This window comes from Xyrauchen texanus, chromosome 29 (assembly GCF_025860055.1).
Source record: "Xyrauchen texanus isolate HMW12.3.18 chromosome 29, RBS_HiC_50CHRs, whole genome shotgun sequence".
NCBI classification, from domain to species: Eukaryota; Metazoa; Chordata; class Actinopteri; order Cypriniformes; family Catostomidae; genus Xyrauchen; species Xyrauchen texanus.
The window spans coordinates 18,080,957-18,102,951 of NC_068304.1; the positions used below are offsets into that span (position 1 = coordinate 18,080,957).

The 21,995-nt window shown below is 37.9% G+C and overlaps 1 protein-coding gene across 1 annotated transcript in view; it reads left to right on the top strand.

The window, feature by feature from the left end:
* LOC127623010 (eukaryotic translation initiation factor 4 gamma 2-like) overlaps positions 1-7,454 on the top strand; it is a 50,414-nt gene extending 42,960 nt beyond the window's left edge. Inside the window, exons 12-23 of the mRNA XM_052097229.1 lie at positions 96-278; positions 467-572; positions 669-832; positions 924-1,034; positions 1,337-1,465; positions 1,714-1,818; positions 1,909-2,124; positions 4,343-4,601; positions 5,064-5,268; positions 5,421-5,629; positions 5,747-5,868; positions 6,148-7,454. Of these exons, the coding sequence (XP_051953189.1) occupies positions 96-278; positions 467-572; positions 669-832; positions 924-1,034; positions 1,337-1,465; positions 1,714-1,818; positions 1,909-2,124; positions 4,343-4,601; positions 5,064-5,268; positions 5,421-5,629; positions 5,747-5,868; positions 6,148-6,213 (1,875 nt within the window). The 3' untranslated portion in view covers positions 6,214-7,454. The remainder of the gene's footprint in view (positions 1-95; positions 279-466; positions 573-668; positions 833-923; positions 1,035-1,336; positions 1,466-1,713; positions 1,819-1,908; positions 2,125-4,342; positions 4,602-5,063; positions 5,269-5,420; positions 5,630-5,746; positions 5,869-6,147) is intronic.
* The last annotated feature ends 14,541 nt before the right edge of the window (positions 7,455-21,995 follow it).

Genomic DNA, 21,995 nt, shown 5'->3' on the forward strand with positions numbered 1-21,995 from the left:
ATGCAGCCTTTGAGAAGCTTTAGTGTAATTTCAAACCATTCAAATTGATTTGATGTGTGCTGTTTCTCTCTCATTCACTGCTGGCTTTCCCACAGTCTTTAATGGATCAGTACTTTGGCCGAATGCGATCCTTAATGAACAACAAGGATTTGCCTGCAAGGATTCGTTTCCTACTACAGGATACTGTGGAGCTAAGAGGGAAAAACTGGGTTGCTCGCAAAGCTTTTAACGACAATGGACCAAAGACGATTAACCAGATTCGTCAAGATGCAGTGAAGGTGAGTTTTTTTTTTTTTTTTTTTTTTTCATATGCAGTCAAATGTTATCTCTTGACTGACTCTTCAACTACAAGCACATTTTTTTATTTTATTGTTGCCAATTAAAAAAAGAATATATATATATATATATATATATATATTATTTCCCTCTGAAGGATTTGGGTGTTTTCATTCCACCTATGAACCAGGGAATGAGAATGGACTTCTTCCTAGAAGGCTCCTTCATGCCGAACAAGCTGAAACTGGACAGAGAAACACTTGGAGGATTGGCTGATATGTTTGGTCAGATGCCAGGTAGGTGTGGCATTTTTCTTGTGTTTGTGAGAAATTTCTCTGCACAGTCTGTTGGTAAATAGGCAGAGTCTTTCCTTACCTGATTTATTTATGCAGGAAGTGGAATAGGAACTGGTCCAGGTGTGATCCAGGACAGATTTTCCCCTACCCTAGGACGTCATCGTACAAACCCACTTTTCAATGGCCACAGTGGACATATGGCTTCCCAACCACAATCACAGTTTGACTTGGGAATGAAGCCTTTCATCAAGACAAGCCAGGTGAGTAAAAAGGGTTGTGTAGCACAAACATAACTCTGAATGAACTTTTCAATTATTAGGAGATTAAAATGTATTAATGTTATGTCTTCAGGGACAGAATACAAATTTTCACAATCAAAACCAGAACCATTCTAACCAGCAGCAAGTTCAGTCTAAGGACATGCCACCACGCTTCAAGAAGGGGCAGCTCAATGCAGAAGAGGTAAACCAGAAAGACACATTAAACACTGAGTTATACAGAGAAATCTTGCACCCTGTAATTATAAAAAGACATATTATTCTGAGGGACTTCACTGGATGGCAGTTTTCTTCCTTTCTCTGTTCTTTTGTCTACATTTCCTTTTACCTCTATGCTTCTCGTCTGTCCCTCAGTCTTAAACTGCCAGCTAGTCCGCTGATTGTGGATATGAGGGAGCATGTCACCATTAACTCCAATATTTTAATCCTTGAAATTGCTCTTAACGGTCTTGGTGGGGACTTTTGTCCAATGTTATTTTCTTACAGATCAGCCTTAGACCAGCTCAGTCATTCCTTCTGAATAAAAACCAAGTGCCGAAACTGCAGCCCCAGATTCCCACCATGATTCCTCCAAGTGCTCAGCCTCCACGCACGCAGACTCCACCTCTTGGACAGGTATAGATCTCTCTCTCACTAACTCGTGTACACTCACACAAAAACATTGACTGGGAAAAAATTATGTGCCTGTAATAATGCTAAAAATAACAAACATTTGTTACTATTAACATTTTAATAATTGGATCGTTCAAAGCTCAGATTGATGATAAATTTAGCAGTTCAGCATTTCATTACTTTTAGTACTTATTTTTCCTCTGTGTCCATGTTTTTTATAATTGCTAATGTTTCCATCCTTCTGTGTTTAGCCGCCTCAGCTTGGTTTGAAAACCAACCCTCCTCTGATCCAGGAGAAACCTCAGAAGACTATCAAGAAACCACCACCTGCCAAAGAGGAACTGCTAAAAATGACGGTGAGAATAGACTGCCTTTTCATACCACTTCAAACGAGTAGTTTGTTGGATATTTTAACTTCTCACCATTTACTTATTTTGTTAATACAGGAGAACATTGTGATTGAGTATCTTAACAGTAAGAACATGGAGGATACAGTCAGTGGTGTGAAAGATATGAGGGCTCCCAAACACTTTCTGCCAGAGATGTTGAGTAAGATCATCTTATGTTCACTGGAGCGGACTGATGAAGACCGGGAACAGGCTAGCACACTCATCAATACACTGCACACTGAGGGCATCATAACTGGGGAGAACTTTATGCAGGCAAGTTGTCTTTGTTTTTTTTTTTCCTTCCACAAAAGATGCTGTTCATTAGCAGGGGACACAGATCATACAAGTGAAATAGATCACTGATTTTGCTTCAGGACCCAGATTTTACATTGGAAATCAAGTGGTGACGCACCATGGTAAAAACGTACAAGGACATGCATCAAGTGACATCAACAACAAAAGCGACAGGAAGTTTTCTCTTCCCCCTTTTAAAAATTGAAGAGCATATTTACTTGTATGAACCCATTATTATCCCGTTTGTTTCCTAATTTCAAATAGAATATACAAAATACACAGGAGGAAAATCTCATTACCATGGTTAGGTCAGTGTAGCTAGCCTTAAGTAATAACAAATTATAGTATTCTGAAAAATAAATACTAGCTGAAACACATCTTGAAACTTGAAATACAACTGCCACGGTTGATGTAATATGAGGTCTAATAGATTCTACCTTTTTTTTTTTTTTTTTTTTTTTAGATTATTTCATATGAAACTAAAATTGTCAAAATATAAGTTACTTTTACTCATTTAAAATCATGAAACCATTTTGTATAGGTGATGTTTATTGTAGAGAAATAAAATTAGCGAATAGCAGAGTGTTAATCTTTTCCTCTGCTGTTTGAGAGGTTTGGCTTCCACTGTAATGCTTAAGACTAGATAAGTCTCACTAGAAATTGATAACATCAGTTTTGAGGTCTGAGCTCTGCAATATTGAGGAAGCCTGGTTCCATATGCTCCAGAGAGAGCCGATCGTGAGCTGGTTCCGTTACACATGTGAAAGTGCAGATGAGAAGCCTTTTAGCTGATTGCGAGACTATCATTAAATCTGCCTCGGCAGTCCTAAATGGGCCATTACGTTGGCGGCCGCAGAAATGTCTTCAATGGGAGAACCGTGGCGTTGTTCTTTCCTTGCTGTCCACGAACCAGTCCAAACAGACCTGCGACCCACCAGTTGAGAAACTGATATTGGTAGCCAAAGTGACTTGCAAAATGAGGAACATAATACATTTTTCATACAAAGCCAACAAGATCTGCAGTATAGCACTGCCAAGTTCTAATCATAGCTGGAGTATTGAAGTTAGAGCAGATGAAAGCAAGTGCCTTATGCTTAGACTGATTAAGTGCTCATCTGCATTTAAGATGCATCTTTTGACTATCTTTTTTTTATTTTGAGAAGATCTCAAAAGTTCAAGCTGGGGTTAGAGCATTTGAAAATTTAATTCAAGACTGGTCATCATATTAAGATTTTCACTAATTATGATCACCTTTTTTCAACACTAGTTCATTTTAAATAGTCCTGCTGTTGCGACGATGAATCCAATTTTTTTTTTTTAATTATTGATTATTAAAGAATCTTTCTGCCCTGTTTGGTTCCGATCGGGCAAATGGCCTAGGACTACTTTGAAAAAGTAAGTTTTGTGGAAAATCCAAAATGGCAGAATTTATTTTTTTAATTATGGAAAAAGTTACAACCCCCTTTGTGTCCAGTGTGTAATGGGTATAATGTTAAATAAAAGATGGTAAACTATTTGAGTGCTGGGAAGCAAGACAGGCCCAAGATATACCAAAAGAAAATAAGTTTGTTATATACAATGACTTTGGTAAGTGCAAATTTGTAGTAGAAATATTTACAAAATAAATACAAAACTATACAAATCGAAGTTAAGGAGAGGAAAAGGGACATGGATAGTGTAAATTAAAACAATATAAAATCCAAATTGTTTTTCCAATTTAAACCTCTAAACTACCCTAACTATCCAAGAAATAAAAATGACAGAGGGTGGCACTCGCCCCTAAGTCTTGTGACATCACTCTGTTAACTATGGTGTGTATGTTAAGATGACCGCAAAGAGCAAGCGATAAAGAGAAACACAAACAGACACCGGCTCCATGCAGGAATGTAACAGATAATTAAATCAGAGACATTTTGTTTGTTTTGAGCCGATGCTTCAAGGGAATCTTGACTATGACAAATGGTTCAGGAGTCCATGCGAATGGCTAGCCAGACAGAGCACTACCATTCCCCAAAGTTTCAAGAGTCTAGGCCTTACGATTTGGCCTGCACAATAATAAAAATTTGTGCTCAAACCCCTAATAAACGTAATTGCTGTTTAAAATAGTTTGAGTATAGGATGTCACACAACATGTCAACTTTCAAGTTTTTTTCACGTTGGCTACCGAAATGCATAAAACATCTGTCTTTGTCATCAGGCACTTCTGAATGTGTTGGATCAGTGTCCTATGCTTGAGGTAGACATTCCCCTGGTTAAGTCTTACCTTGCCCAGTTTGCAGCATGGGCCATCATTGCAGAGCTGGTCAGTGTGGCAGAACTGGCTCATCCCCTGGAGAATGGCAACCACTTCCCTCTTTTCTTGCTATGTCTGCAGCAAGCTTCCAAACTCAAGGATCGTGAGTGGCTAACAGATCTCTTCCAGCAGAGCAAGGTTAACATGCAGAAGATGCTTCCTGGTATGTTTTGCTTCTACTTATCGGTGAATGATTCTAAGGGTGTGATCTCAAATTTGTTGGCACTGCTGTATCAGTAGACATCTAGAATATTAAAACCAAGGTTATACACTTGGATGATATCATTCCTATTCTACAAAAAAGGCAAAGAAGCTGAATGCCCTTTGTTGAAAGACTGAATGAAATGTCACTGCGCAATGCATTTAATGTCATTTCTAAGTGAAATGGTATATTTAGCTGGAAATAATGTTGGGCAGGATTCGATTTTTATGAAGCTATGAAATTGATTATTTTTCCCAATCCTGTTGGTTACATCAACAGAGTTGTTGTTCCAGAGAGAAGATTTTGACAACATTATTTCATTTTTATGTGCACTTGAGTTTTGCACAACAGGACCAATGATCTTTATTAATTGAGTCAATCTTTGAGATCTTGTTGGCTTTAACTTTCTTTTGTGTTGCTCAGAAATTGACCAAAATAAGGACCGTATGCTGGAGATTCTGGAGGGGAAGGGTCTGAGTTTCCTTTTCCCCTTGCTGAAACTGGAGAAGGAACTGCTGAAGCAGATCAAAGCAGACTCCTCCCCTCAGGCCATCTACAAGTGGATCAAAGACAATATCTCTCCCAAACTCCACACAGACAAGGGCTTCATCAACATACTTATGACCAGGTACAGCTCACTGGTCCATCATGTTCAAGAAACTTGACACTTCATAAACTGACACATGCAAGACTCCTTACTTTTTATCTTCTGATATAATGTAACCTGCCATATTAGTGTGACGTCGGCATTAACAAGCCTGACTGTTTGTCATATAACAGCTTTTTTCAGTATATCATTGCGGAGCTTGGTGTGACTGAAGGAGACGAGCAACTGTCCACCCCATCTAAAGAGCAACTGGACCAGGAGAAGCAACTACTATTAGCCTTCAAGCCAGTCATGCAGAAGTTCCTCCATGATCATACAGACCTGCAGGTCAGCGCTCTGTACGCACTGCAGGTGCACTGCAATGCCAACGCTTTCCCAAAAGGTAATGTATCTACTAGATTGTAACATGCCATACATGTTGTGATTTCAGAATCAATTAAATAGTGACCTTTTGATTGTACATTTTGTTTGTTTTAATAAAGTCTACGATTCTTTTTAGGTATGTTGCTTCGCTACTTTGTCAACTTTTATGACATGGAGATCATTGAGGAGGAAGCTTTTCTTGCATGGAAAGAAGATATCACCCAAGAATTTCCTGGAAAGGGAAAAGCCTTATTTCAGGTAATTGTTCCCTCTGCTGTTTAAGGAACAGTTCACCAAAAAATTATTTACTCACCACTTTGTTCCAAAGATGTATGAATTTATTCCAGGCAACACAATAGATGTTGGCAGAATGTCAATCTGAATGTCAGTCACCATTCACTTTCATTGCGACCTTTTTTTTCTATACAATGAAAGTGATTGGTTACTGAGGCTACCATTTTTCATTTCTTAAGTGAAATATCCCTTTAAAGATGACCAACAGCGTTCTTAATGTATGTTACAATCATTCCTTTTCAGGTGAACCAATGGTTGACTTGGTTGGAGACAGCTGAGGAAGAGGAGTCAGAGGAGGAAACTGACTGAGAAACCAAGCTAATCCTCCCAGTGATAGTTTCCTGCTAAATAACCTGCTGTCTTGTCTTTGGTTCCCATGCTTTTTTGCAGTAGCTCACACACTCAACCACCTCCACCACAATACACTGCTGCTAGGCTCATGAATTAACTGCCAGAAAACAGTGTCATCTTTGTAATCAATGTTTCTGTGTTTTGCTTGCATCATAGCCAATGGCAGGTTGCGTCAGCTTCTTTTGAGTTTTTAATTCAAGAGGATATACAGTATTAACCACTAGGTCAAAAAAACATTTTTGTTGACTTGAAGTTGAAACATGGCTTTCAGAAGACACGGGACAGAAAACCTTTTTGTGTCTCATTTGAAGCAAATACACAGCTGTCAATATAGAAGCAATAGACTGTTTGCAGTCTGTCATGGAGTAAAAGTTAATCATGAGATCCTGGTTGAGTGACCTTCATATGTTATGTTGTATACGCTTTTATTAGTGTTATTCTGGGTCGGTTGCAATATCCTTTTCATGCATGATTTAAACATCTATAAAACTGTAATCACTGACTTGCTGTAACATTTAGCAGTTTCCTTTTCTACCTCCTCTTGAATAGGCTTCATTTAGAACAGGCTTCTGATATCAAAAGTTTTTAGATCAATTAAAATTGATAATTAAGATCCAGTAAATCGGTGTAGTCGTTCAATTTTGCACAGCACACTACCTTAAACAACGTACTTAAGCTTGCAGTAAAGCGTGTTTTAAGTGCTTTCCATTGAACATGTTTGTCAGTTGGGAAAACCAGCTATTTAGATGTACTTGATGCCTCTGCTGACCCAGCCTTACTTCATTAATGTTGTCTGCCATGTGTTCTGATATGGTAACTCAGATGTGTTCTTTATGGCAGTAGTAATGTTGCCCTACACAGCCCACCAATCTGCCACAGACCTTTTGAACATCTTGAAAGTTGAGATGGTGGATCATTTTAACCTTCCTTTTTAATTGGTCATTAAGTTGGAGGGGTGAGGGGTGTACATGAGAATGGGAAGGAAAAAATCCATTATACCCATGAGAGGAAAGGCTTTTGCCCCTGCCAATAAGTGGTTCTTGCACAACCTATTATTTACAGGTGTTTTAATTGTATTTGACATTACTTGAGTTTGCAATCCAGTTGTTAGAAACTAAATGGCTTATGGTCATGTTGTTTTAGTGCTGTTTTCACCACTATTGCTGAATTTACAATAAAGGAAAACCTTCAGCATAAAAGTGTGTTTTGTCAGCTTTTATAAGAATTACACAAGGACTTCAGAGTGAAACTAAACTTTTAGTTTAGATTGGCCCATTTTTACATCTGCTTTGTTCGTACTACAGATTGTGGTGGGTGAAGAATTGTACAAAATAAAAACTTTAAATCTGGCAAAACTATTCAACGTGTTACAACAATTTTTATTTTATTTTGTACAATTTATATAGCCTGTACACAGTTATTCCTCAGTGGGGATCCAGAAATATTCAACCACTTTCCTGCTTCTTGAAAATACAGAATCATGAGAATCTCCCATTGGTGACAGCTCCCTGAAGTGGGCTGGGCCAGTAGCCATTCCAACTCGAGGTGCAGACACTCTGAACATGGTTCTATGGAATGGATAAGACAAATTAACATTGACAACTTGGTGTAACAGTCGGGAATTAAAAATCACTTACATTTTCTCAGTGCCCGCTTTGCCCCTTCTGTCAAAATTGTATGTTTTTATAATCTAGTTATTTAATTGTTTACTTTTTTGCAATCCTAAATTTTTTTCAATTGTAAAATTAACCTATTTGTAGTGCGAAATTTAACATTTCAGGTGGAGACAGGAGTTAGCTGTATGGCCTATTGACTGCTCCATTAAAAAAAAAAAAACATTTCTGACATGTCATTTCAGTCAGAGCTCCAAGGCTAAAAGGATCTGGATTTAAGAAAAGGATTTTACCTAGGATAAGAATGAATAATGTAAATTATGTAACTAAAACATGAAAGCATAAGTGGAGAGATGTGGTCCTCAGGACAAGATTTTTAACACCAGCACTGCGTTCTAATTGGGAGTAAATTGGTTTAACTTTTTCTGTGTTTTGTTAATGAATATAAGTGAAAGTTGTCTTAAACATTATGTAGGTTGATCAGTTTATTTATTTGATCTGTAAAGCACTGTCAACTTCTGTTGTTTTTAAATGTGCTCTATAAATAAAGGTTGACTTGATAAAAGGGTAGAATTTAATAAACACAAAATTCCATTAAATTGATATATTTAATCAAATTAAAATATACTAAAGGTTTTATAAAGTTGAATTTAAGATTACTTAAATTTCATGGAATGTTATGAAATTGAAATATAGGCAGGTTTTTGGTGTGTGCTCTCCAGAGGATCATTTGACATTTATAAAAAAAAAGTTTTAGATTTCACTTGTTAATTTTGTAGTTTTTTGGCATAATTGAAAGTGCTTATATGCCACATTTTCTGACACATGTACAGGAAAGGGAAAAAGCAGCATGTTCTGGCTGTAGCCTCTGCTTCACAACAGTTACTAGGAAGTGAACAAACTCAGCAAAAAAAAGAAACTGTCCCATCACTTTCAAATGCTTTTATTTTCAGCAAACTTAACATGTGTAAATATTTGAACATAAAAAGACAACTAAGACATAAACTGTACATGTGACTTAACAGAAATGTAATAATGCGTACCTGAACATAGGAGGTCAAAAATCAAATGTAACAGTTGCTGGTGTGGCCACCAGCTGCATGAAGTACTCCGTGCATCTCGTCATGGACTCATTCCACCAAGGCACTTGCAAGTTCCAGGACATTTCTGGGGGGAATGGCACTAGCCCTCACCCTCCAATCCAGCAAGTCCCAGACGTGCTCAATGGGATTGAGATCCGGGCTCGTCGCTGGCCATGGCAGAACACTGACATTCCTTCGATGATAAAACACAGGTCCGACCATCACCTCTGGTGAGACAAAACCACAACTCAGTGAAGAGCACTTTTTGCCAGTCCTGTCTGATCCAGTGACGGAGGATTTGTGGCCATAGGCGATGTTGCCAGTGATGGACCTGCCTTACAACAGAGATACAGGCCCTCTGTCTAGCCTCTCAGCCGATTGCAGACAGTCTGCACACTGATGGAGGGATTGTGCATTCCAGCTGTAACTCTGACAGTTTTTGTTGCCATCCTGTACCTGTCCCACATGTGTGAGATTCGGATGTACTGATCCTGTGCAGGTGTTGTTACATATGGTCTGCCACTGCGAGGATGATCAGCTGTCCTTCCTGTCTCCCTGTAGTGCTGTCTTAAGCACCTCACAGTACGGACATTGAAATGTATTGCCCTGGCAACATCTGCAGTCCTCATGCCTCAGGCACATTCACACAGATGAGCAGGGACCCTGGGCATCTTTGATTTGGTGTTTTTCCAGAGTCAGTAGAAAGGGCTCTTTAGTGTCCAAAGTTTTTATTACTGTGACCTTAATTGTCTACCGTCTGTAAGCTGTTAGTGTCTTAACGACCGTTCCACAGGTGCATGTTCATTAATTGTTTATGGTTCATTGAACAAGCATGGAAAACATTGTTTAAACCCTTTACAATAAGGATCTGTAAAGTTATTTGGATTTTTACAAAATTATCTTTAAAATACAGTGTCCTGAAAAAGGGACGTTTATTTTATTGCTGAGTTTATATCATGCACTCTTCTTTATAGGAGGTGTTTAGGTTTGTGTGGTTTGCAAGCCCAGAGACACATTAGCAGAGACAGGTCACTTCTATTAAAATTAATGGGAGAAATTGGAGTGCCCAACGATCACCAACAGTCAACAGATGTAGAAAGTAAGTCCCACCTTCAGGTAAAAGAGCCTTACCCTTTTAGATACAGACATCGCCTGTCAATCAATTGGAGAACACGCTTTAGCTATGCAAGATGGGAATTTTTTTTTATCATAATCTGGGGTAAAGAAGGACCAGTTTAGTCAGGTTTTACTGCTGATTTGAAATATGTTCTTTGATTGTAATCTTGATAAACCATTTTGGAGATTTCGGTCTTTCCCCATTCAAGTAGACAGGAACTTCACTGGCACTTGTTTACATATAAAAATAGCTCCCCGGGAGCGTTCGAAAGATGACTGCCAAGTGAACTTATGCGGCGCTATTTTGTGGCCCATTTTAGCTTATCGTGGCCCGTTCAGCCCCATTGCATGGCCGGCCCACTGGGAAAGGTCCAGGTTCTCCCTATGGCCAGTTTGCCCTGTGTATATCTACTGTATCAAAGTCAAGACTTGCGCTGCCTTTCAGTGAAACTTAATTTTCAGCAACGTGAAAGCTTATGGTAAAGTGGCAAAAATGTGTCCCCTTCGAAATTTCAAATGCCTCCTTGGGTATATTATCCTGGATCTGACTCTGTGGTGCATGCATGGCACTGATGAAGCCATCAGTGTTATTTCAACTTCATTGTTTAAAAAGCACTTGAATAGAGCCCCCACAGCAGGGCTTTTGGGTGACGTCTCAGCGGCATACTCACTCAGCAAAGCGACAACTCTCCCATTCCTGTTAGGGTTTCCAATCGATTCCGACCACTCAGTGATGCACCCACTGAGAATCATGTTGAAAGAGCCCTTGTTATTGGTGATTGTATTGTAAGGAATGTGGAAATAGAGACTCCAGCCACTATTGTTAAATGCATTTCGGGTACCAGAGCATCTGACATCAGATCAAATTTACAAGTGCTGGTTAATTCTAAACGTAGATTTTCTAAAATTGTTATTCATTTCGGCACTAATGATGTCGGCTTCACCAGTTGGCAGTCACTAGAGATAATGTTAAAGAGGTGTGTGAATTTGAAAAAGTTATGTCAGACACAGTAATATGCTCTGGCCCTTCTCCCTGCTCATCATGGTGATGAGGTTTATAGTAGATTAGTGTCACTCAATGACTTGATGTCTGAGCAGTGTCTGGAGAATAGAATAGGATTTATAGACAATTGGAAGAGTTTTAGGGGAAGACCTGACTTGCAAAAGAGAGACGGACTCCATCCCTCCAGGGAAGGTGCCGCTCTCCTCTCTAGTAAATTGGCTCATAGTTTTAATAATTATATTATTTGACTAACTGGGGCCCAGGTCAGGAATCAGACAAACTGGTTAATCTGAATGTTTGCTAGCTGCCTTGAGACGTCACACAGGTCACATAAACTACAACACATAGAGACTGTATCATCTAGATATCATATAGAGACTGTGTCTGTTCCCTGAACTACCAAACACAAAATCCCCACTATATCATTTAGCAATTTTTTTAATAAGGTCAAACCTAAACAAAACAAACAAATTAAAGATAAATGCCATAAAAGGCTACTAGATTAGATCCCTTTCTACCAAAGCACTAATTGTAAATTAATTTATTACAGATCATAGTTTGGATGTGCTCTGTTTGACTGAAACCTAGCTTAAGCTGGATGAATATATTGGTTTAAATGAATCTACTCCCCCAGGTTATTGTTATAATCATGAGCCTCTTCTGAAGGGTCGAGAAGGTGTTGTTACAATTTACAGTGAAGTTTTTGGTGTTACTCAGAGGACAAAATATAAATGTAAGTCTTTTTAACTAATAATGCTTAATGTGACACCATCAGATATAGATTTAAATGTAAAAAAAATACTTTGTCGTCTTTTACCATTGCTACACTGTATAGATCACGTGGGCCTTATTCTGATTTCCTTAGTGAATTTGCTAATTTTTCAGATCTTGTAGTTACTGTAGATATAGCTTTAGTTGTTGGTGACTTCAACATTCACATAGATAATGAAAATGGCACATTGGGATTAGCATTAATCAATATTCTCAACTCACTTGAAGTCAGACAAGAGGTAACAGGACCAACTCATCACCATAATCATACACTAGATTTAATTCTGTCATATGGAGTTGATGTTGATAATATAGAAATTCTGCCGCAGAGCTAATTTATCCTTCAATTCACAATTAGGCTGCTTTAGTTAGGTCTGCCGGAACCAGAAACATTGATCATGATCTATAAATCTGCAATAAATTGAATGGCATCTATGCTAATATTATCTTATTTGTTTCCCTGTCTCAACCTTGGGACTCCTATCCTGAGGTCACCAGAACCAGCTGGATCCAGCTCCATTCCTGCTTTGTGTTGGACTCCACTGCTATGTGTTGCTGTATGATGATGACTAATAGCAGCCAGTGCCAGCCATCACTTCAGTCTATTAAGATAGACTTCAGAGGATGAACTGATGCCAACTCCATCCATAAGCCATGGGATACTTCATATGCCACTGCCTGACCCTTGGAATTAGGATGCACCCGAAAACCTCACCGAAATCACCGGCCAGGTTGAACTGCGATACACCTCACTGAGCTCTGCCTGCATCACCTCGGTTTAATGATGGACTACATTCTTGAAATGGAATACACAGTCTATCAATGAATTGCCAACAAATACCTTTATCAGCCAATTAACAAGGACAATTACATCTATGGGAACTTCTGCAGTTATTCTAGAATGGACTTCAAAGACATTAGTCATTAATCTTACAGTTCATACAAAATCTATGTTTAAACACTGTCCCTTAACACTTACTTAGTTTAATAATTTTAAACCATGACTTTATCTATACATAAGTAATATTGGCATTATATTCATGATGTTATCCAGAGGGGAACTGGCCCCCACAGTGAGTCTGGTTTCTCCCAAGGTTATTTTTCTCCATTAACCAACATCTTATGGAGTTTTGTGTTCCTTGCCACAGTTGCCTTCGGCTTGCTCACTGGGGTTATAAATACAATTATTATTAAATTACTTATTTTTAAACACATTCACAGTTGTATTTTATCTAATTACACAATGATGACTCATAGACATTATAGACATTACAGTTTTATCTTCTGATAATGCCTGATCTTCTGTAAAGCTGCTTTGAAACAATGTGTGTTGTGAAAGGCGCTATACAAATAAAAATGACTTGACTTGACACTCTCAAACCAGAAGTATATTTGCAAATATCTGAATTTATTAGCAATAAAATTTTAATATTGCTTCTGTTCTTATAATCAACCAATTTAAATCAATAGTTATATGTATTGTTGTTTTTTATTTGATTACATCATTGCAAATGCTTAATTAAATTGTCATTCATTCCCTTATTCAAGACTTTAAGTACACAGTCTTGTACATTTGCCTTTTTTCCCAATTTTTAAATAAGTTTGCAGTTGTGTGATTCACCTCAGAGCTGGTTGGTTGGTTCATGGCTTATAGATCTCTTACAAAGCACTGATTCTTGAGATAAGGGACAAAACATTTCTTACGCACAAAAGTCATCTTTCTTTTAAAATAATCAAGAAATTCATAACAAAAATGACTGATTCTTGAGAGAATGGACAAAACATGTTTAAAATCTGAGTTTTATTTTTTTTATTAATTAATTTGAAATGGATGTATTTGTAGACAAGGTGTCAGTTAACAAACCATGTATGGGAACAGGTTTTATAAAATGCTTTTTCCTGAAAATTTAAATGTATTCACTTCATAACCTACACCTTATTGTCATTTGTGTCAACTCTGTCAGAAACACTAAAAAGCAATGGTGTTCAGTAAAGAAACTAAGTGATTAAATACAATTTATAATTTTCCTGACAATTCTGATATTTTTCCATCTTAACCGTGTGTTGCACACTGAAGACATTTTTTTTTTCCCCCAGCTTCGTTAATCTAAACTAAAATGCCTACATTTATCCCACAATTCTAACAGAAATTATCATAATGAGAATGACGGAGTTGACATGTTGAAGCTGTGACCACAGAGACTTACACATTGTTTGATTAATATTTTAAAAAATTTACCAGACCACGTGTCCTACTGTTGCATCCAACATGAGCAGAAAGTGAGATATGGGTCCTCAGAGTTAAAGCTGACCATGACATTGTCTGATTTATTCAGGATTATAAATAAAATCTGACGGAGTTGACGCAAAGTGAGGATACAACTTTAATTGACAGTTTGTTTTATGGAAAAGATCATCTAAAGTTTTCTTTGTGTATTGTTTGATTTCTTACAGATCCCTACCTTTAATTTGATATTTAATTTTATTAATTTGTTGCATTTTTAAACACTTTGTTTGCTAGTTTAACATTGTGACCTCTTGGTGAAGACAGGTTAAGTTACATGTACTTCTAAGTACAGAGCATGCCACATGTAGATGTAACTTTTCCAGTATTTTTATTATTATTAATTTCTTGATTTTTAAAATAAAGATGACTTTTGTATCTAAGACATGTTTTGTCCCATTACTCAGGAATCAGTGATATATGAGGTCTCATAGAGCTGCACACTTTGCCAGTTTTAATAATATTTGTGTCACAAACCGGTGAGATTTGATACACCCTGATCCTTAATTGTTTTAGGAAGACAGTATATCAAAGAATTCAAAATCCTCAAGCTCTGGAGACATTGCAAGATACTTACGTGCTCAAGCTGATTCCCCTTAACGTCAGGCCGAAAGCCCTGGACTCAAATTCGATGGTGAACTGTAAGAAATCCGCCTTGAATTGATGAATGTGTCAGCAATGCTGACGAAGGTCGTTGCAGACTTGAAGGATCGTGCTGTAATACGTCGATCAATCACTTCCATGGAGACTAAATTCTCTGAGTTAGTTGCAAGAGTTGCGGATGTTGAGAAATGGATCAATTATCTGGAGTCATTGGAGAGGGAATTAGCTGCTAATCCACTAGCGGCCAAGATAGACCTGGAGTGTGTCTGGGAAAAACTGGAGGATTTGGAGAACTTAATCGGTGAAACAACGTCTGAATTGTTGGAATTCCTGAGCATGAAGAAGGTCGAGATATGGTGACATTTCTGGAGTCAATGTGTGTCTCCCACTTCAGGTCCTGAGAGATGGTAGTGCCCAGTAACCTGAATGACTCCACTGCTAACACAGTGCTGTTTAGAATGGTGAGGAGGGACAATATTGGGGTGTTCCTCCTAAAGTCCACAATCATCTCCACCGTTTTGAGGGTGTTCAGCTCCAGATTGTTATGATTGTACCAGTGAGCCAGCCGTCATCAAAAAACATCAAGTCTACATCTAGAGGTGCAAGGGTCCGTCTGATGCAATTATATATTTTTGCATCTATTGGACCCCCTATACATTGTGTAGTCTTGGACTTAAAGACACACCCACCAATCAGAAGACGGGGACACAACACGTGTTTTTTGGGGATGTGTTAAGATCCAATTATTTTGGGTGAGGGTTCAGAGCTTTATGTGTGAGGTATCAATTGTCATTTTGCCTCAGACTCTGTATCCTGGGCAATGGTTCAGTAATAAACATTGGAGATGGATATTTAAAAAGTTGGGTCCTAGCCGGAGTCATGATTGGCAGATGAATTATCCTCAGGGAATGGAAGTCAGCTGGGGCACCCTCGTTTGGGGAATTGTGCAGGGAGATGGCAGGGTGGCGGTGTTCGAGGAGGTGATTTTTAGAGGGCTGGGAAAATTGGGTCAGGAAGTGGGGAGGATATTTGGCTATTTTGGAGATTTCTCAGGGAGGGGAGTATTGAAATATTTTTATTTTTATGTTTTAATTGTTGGTGACCACTGTAGTGCGTGTTTATGTCGGGTGGGGGTGTGGGGCAATGTTAACTCCGTCATTCTCATTATTATAATTTCTGTTAGAATTGTGGGATAAATTTAGGCATTTTATTTTAGGTTAGAGGCAGCTTCAACTGAGGAAAAAAATAAAAGTCTCCAGTGTACAACACAAGGTTAAGATGGAAAAATAACTCTGTCAGACTTTTCAGAATAGTGTAAAAACAGAAGAAAAAATAACTATAATGTATTTTATCATGTAACTCCTTTACTGAAAACTATTATTAGATAATTAAAAAATGTACACTCTTGTTGAATGGATCAAATTAAAATATAATGCATTTAGTTTGTCTGATGGCGTTGATTAAGTGAATAAATGTACATTTTCAGAAAAAAAATGTTTTCAGTTTTTTCCCTTTGTTTGCTGAGACTCAGATTTCCCTTTGTTTGGCTAAAAACTCAGATTTTAAACATGTTTTGTCCTTCATCTCAAGAATCAGTGAAAGGCAATTATGACATCTCTATGGAAGAAATTAATGCAAAAAGTACTTCCGGAACCAGGATGGCTGAAAACGTGGGCGGGAACTATTGTGCTCTATAACAATGTCAAGTATTGGTAAATAAGACATACCTCCCTGAACTCCTCTCAGAATCCTCACTGTTTGGGTCGGGTGTGGAGATGTACACTGGATCTCCTTCCTGTTGAGTTCAATTTATGAGCAATGAGCATGTCGGTAAACACTGTTATTTAGTAACAAATCTACGGTAAGTTTAATGGTGTATTTTTATTTGTAGGGATAAAATAACATAGAAACATTGAATAGAAAACAACAACAACAAAAATAAATTACTGTGAAATTCCTTGGTGTGCCATCTTGATTTTTAAGAATCTTAACCCTCTGGTCACTCTCGGTCATACACAGGAAGTAGCTCTTAATATTAGCTTGACACTAAAGTGAGATGTACAGGTATAAGTGTTATTATAGTAAGTGGCATTAGTCTGGAAATCCATTTTCTTTAACACTTCAATTGATTTCCAGTTACATTACAACCAGCCAAAAGGACTTACCCCTTTGGTCTGCCTTTGAGACTTCAACTCTTCCTGTGCCCTGATGATTTTTGCAAGGGCCTGGTGTTTTTCTCTCCAGTTGAGGCACTCACTGGTGCGATCTTGCCTATCTTTCTCAGCTAGATGTCTTTCCTGCTCAGCTTCCTGCTGGGCTTTATTGGCCCTTTCGCGTTGCTCTTCAGCAACCAGAGCTCTGCGTCTGGAGATCACTTCTCTGCAGACGGGGAGGATGACAATGACAGACATCATCATGAACCAGACTGTATAATTTACTTTTTATTGCACTATAATGGCCCAACATATAAATGAATTCTGTCATCGATTCAGTTCACATTAAAGTTGCATGTAAGGATCCATTCACAGTCGACAAAGACAAATTAAATTAAATGAATGAGCTTACTTTTCCATTATCTTCACATTCTCCTCTATCAGTTCCTTCAGTTTGTGCCGGAATGTGTTCCTTTCATCTTCCAGCACTCTATTCTCCTCCAAAAGAACCTGCTTTTCTCCTGACACTCTGTCTAATTTAATATTGGCCTCAAAGTAATTCTTTTCAGTCTGGGCTAAAAGCAGCTGGACATTGGTGTACTATGGATGACAACATGCAAATTAATTAATTGTAGCCATATGTTGCAGAATTTTGTATCCTGTGTCTATAATACCTCTTTCTTCAGCTGTTGCAGCTCCTCACCGAGCCGTGTTTTGTCAGATACTGCAAGATCTTTTTCTTGCCTGCTGTCCAGAGAACGTGCCTCAGCTATTGCCCTGCTCTTGTCCGCCTCTGCCCGAGCTCTCTCAGCATCCTCAGCTGCCCTGGAACATAGAGTTGCTCTCTGCTGGCTGAGATGCAGCTTCTGTTTCATCTAATTGTATAAAAACAATAGAAAGAGGACACAAAATATGGTTTTATTATCTCTGCTTTCATTCGATACCTTCTGTGATTCCAAATGTCGAACCTCTTTAACGTGGGTCTGGAGTTCTTGGTTGAGATTGCGCAGGTTCCTCATGGTGAGCTCATTCTCAGTCCTCATCATGATCCTTTCCATGTGAATTTCGTTAGACAAGTACTTGTTTTCCTTTTTCAAGTCTTCACATTCCTGAATGACACAGATATGGTTGTTCAGATAAATCGAGGGACAGTATGAAGAGGATAAAAGTCATAGTTAAAAAAGAATAAAAAGAAAACAACATCATTATGCCACAATCTGAAAAAAGTTTGCCAAAAAGAGGGTGGGAAGCACAGCAGTTAAGTATTCTTTTTGGAATGTTTATTTGTTAGCTTTTTACTTGTCAAAAACTAGATATGTACCGATGTTAGAGAGACCAAACGCGCTCATACATTTTCACTATTACTTCATTACATACTTCCTACTCACCGACACGAATACCTGTTTTTTGTTTTATTTTATGTAATGTTGCATCAAAAATCCCTTTTATTTTTTATTGTATTTATTTATAATACAATGTTTTCTGTAGTATTTTTTTCTGAATTCTGTATTAGACAATTTAATTCAATTAGATTATCAAAAGGGTGTCTAAATAAATTCATTAAAACTTCAATCAAATGAAAACAGAACAATTAATTTTCAACATAACTTTGCATTATTTATATTATACAGTGTACTCTTATACAGATCCTCACAGCACAATCTAAAATACAACACTGGAGTTATTTTGCATTACAGATGTGAGATATTGCATAAATATAATACAATTATCATTGATTTATTATTAGTATTATTACAGTAATCATTACAAAACTATACATTAGTTACATATTTTTGTTGTATTTTTTTCCAATAATATGGAGGATTTTATTTTGGTGGAAAATCGAGTACAGCCCTTTCATTTTGTATGTTTTTGATGACAGCATCACACCTCCTTAAGCTGTGATTTAATTAAATAAATAAACAACATAGTCTGTTTTTTGCTGCGCACTGTGGAGTGCTCTGCTACAAGGGTATGAGCAGCCATCTTCACACATTTACTTTTAATTGTGCAGCAAAAGCAGACTCTATATTTCATTAAATCACAGCCTTTGCTGTGTCACTCAAGGACATAATGTGATTTTAACATGTGCCCTGAATATTTACACAGTGACATTCTTACTATTACGAGTAAGTATGTGAGCACAGTATCGGACCCGATTCCGATATTGGAATCGAGACATCTACTAAAAACTTGTGAAGGTAGATGTTTTAAAATAAAGGGGTCAAATTAAATAAGTTTGAACAATTGATAAGTGGAGGACAATCTCAAATACGTGATTGCGTGCTCGACCGTGGTGCTTGTCTAAGGCTAAATGTTTACAAATGTATTTAAAATGAATGATCCAAAATAAATCATCTTAGGCTACCTCACTATCCAGTCAGTCAATTACTTTATAGGCAGCGATTTGCATTTGAAGGCATCTCTTTTGGACAGTTTTTAAAGGCACCATTGTCATACCTTATGATCTAAATCTATTTAAAGTGAGCTTTAGCCGTAACCAAGGAAATATTTCAAATACAGTTTTTATTTTTAGCTAGAAATTGAGTCATAAATTGAAAGAGAGAGAGAGAGAGAGAGAGAGAGAGAGAGAGAGATAAACGGACATTTATAAACTAATTACTGCTAGCGCCCTTTCAACGCACAAGTAGGATTTAGGGATATCAAAAACTGACCAGTTGAAGGTATCTCAGTAGACACGATGTGACACAAATAGTGAATTCGGACGTGATACCTTAACCTATCTTTGACTTTTGCCAATAATTTTTAGCTTATAGACAGCCATAATGTTCTCAAAGATCTCCACAATTCCATCATATCAGGGGTGGATCTACCATCTGCCATCCTAGTATAAGTATACAAATGTATAAAATATAAATTCAAGATGTTGACAATGTGTAGGGTTTATTCATGTCGAACTGCCTCAACTCTCACCTGATGCACAAATGACTACGCAGAGGAGAGTTTAGGTTTTTTGAGCTTATTTCCTCAAAAACAATATGGACAAATACATGGAGAAAAAAATAGATACATTTCTCAGTTTTTTATTTTCAAGTCTTCACTGAATGATTATTTGATATAGTGCCATCAGTTGAGACACGCCCTCAGCACTTTCTGAAATAGCTTTCGTCAGGTATGTGTGTAATCCAGATGAAACATCTCCAGTACCTAAGTAGGAGTTTCTATTTCCTCTGATCTGTGTAAGTTTTGATGGGCAATCCGGTGCTAGAATGTGTTATTTAAAATTTTATGATAAAGGTTTGTTGTGCCTGTTATCAGTGTCGTGTCAGCAGTTTTTTCTGCAGCTCTCGCTGTTTTCCAGGAAATAGAAAGCAAAATATGTCCCCCATCTCGTGTGCGTGTGTGTGTGTGTGTGTGTGTGTGTGTGTGGTCTTTATCTCCCTCTCTCATAATCGCTCTCAGGTGTGTGGTAACCAGGTGAGCTCATTGTTAATGAGGAGCACACACATGCGGTGTGTTTCTTTCCTATACTGAGTGTTTCATGGCTGGGTTGTGCGATTAAAGAGGGGGGTTGTGATGCTCTCACGCAGATTCCCACTGCTGGAGGAGAGAATTTGAGGTTGTTGCTGTCTGAACTAATGAGTTAGCTGTTTTTTGAAATACAGAACTGTCAATAAATGTGTCTTTGTTTCCTTTACTCTCGTCTCCCCGCATCTTTTATTGCATTTTACTTTTGAAGTCATCCGCTGAAGTACGGATGCAATCTTGGTTTATTACAATAAAAAGTTATGTTTGGGTGAATTAGAATCTCTAAAATTTAGACGCAAAAAGTAACCACTTGACCAATCAGTCATGATTAAATTGCCGATTTATGTGTTCATTTACTGACTAACAAAATCCCAAGACTGATAGTGGCAGATGTAGAGATGAAATTACCATATTATGTGAAATTTGAATGCTTGAGTCAGTCATTAAGAATGACTGTTTATCAAAATAGGTGATTTAATAGAATTTTTATTGTGCATAAAATAATTTATATTCATGAGTTTTGCAGCACTGCCACTCAATGTACAGTTTTCCTAGAGTTTATGTTTATTTAGAACTAACTTTGTGTTAAAGTTTCCTTTCAAAATGATTATTCCAGCTGTTACAAAGTTGATAGGCCTACAGGATTTTATTAGCAGAATAACATTGTGTATGCATGCACTCTCCATCCATGGGTACACTTAACAAAATAAAACAATTTGTCCTGCATAATGTGGTGAAGTTTATTCCAGATGACAAGTGTATGACAAGCTAAGGAACACTTAGAATTTGTTGATGTGTTTAACAGACACTGTCTTGGTACTCTGTAGATTGTTTTATGTTGGCAAATCAGTAGTAATTAATGAACTACTATTTGTTGCAATGAAGCTTGGTACTAATCCATAAGAATTTAGCATGGGCGCTTGCTTTGGTGTTGCCATCCCTCATAGTCTGCATGCCACCCCCCTTGCCACCCTATGAAAAAATGTCTACATCCGCACCTGCATCATATCAATACCTACCTTCCTCTTCCTCACTAGTTCCCCCTGTAGGTGGTTGATATGAAGGTATGAGCCACTAGAGCTCAGAGAGCTGACGGGTCGGACTGCACGTACAGGTCTTCGAGCAGGGTGTGTGGGCTTTGAAACTCCTTTAATCTCCTCAATGCTCTCAAACCGGCTGCCCATATTGTTGCTGCTGTGAGAAAGGGACTTAAAAATACCACTGTCAGAAGCAGACGACTTCAATGTAGTGAGAGTTTGGAGTTCTCCATGAGAAGTAGCCCTCAGAGTCATAGTTTCAATTGGATGTCGAAACCAGATTCTAACTCCTGATTTTGACCTGTGTTGAAATAATCTTAATGTGATGTCCTTGTTCCCACCAGTCTAGAGTCCCTGAACAGGAGAGAATACACTTCGAAGTGGAACTAAGGAGACTCATCAACATGCAGCCCAGGTTACTGTATTCATTATTTATGAGGAAATATTACACCAACTCACAGGGAGCAGAAACTCTATGCTTGTGCAAGGGCTGAAACAGCTCACCCCATTCTTGACTAATTACACCCTAGAGTCTCTCCTTCCTGAAGTGAGCTTGTTAGGGTTGATAGCATATTGGTAATGATGTCAC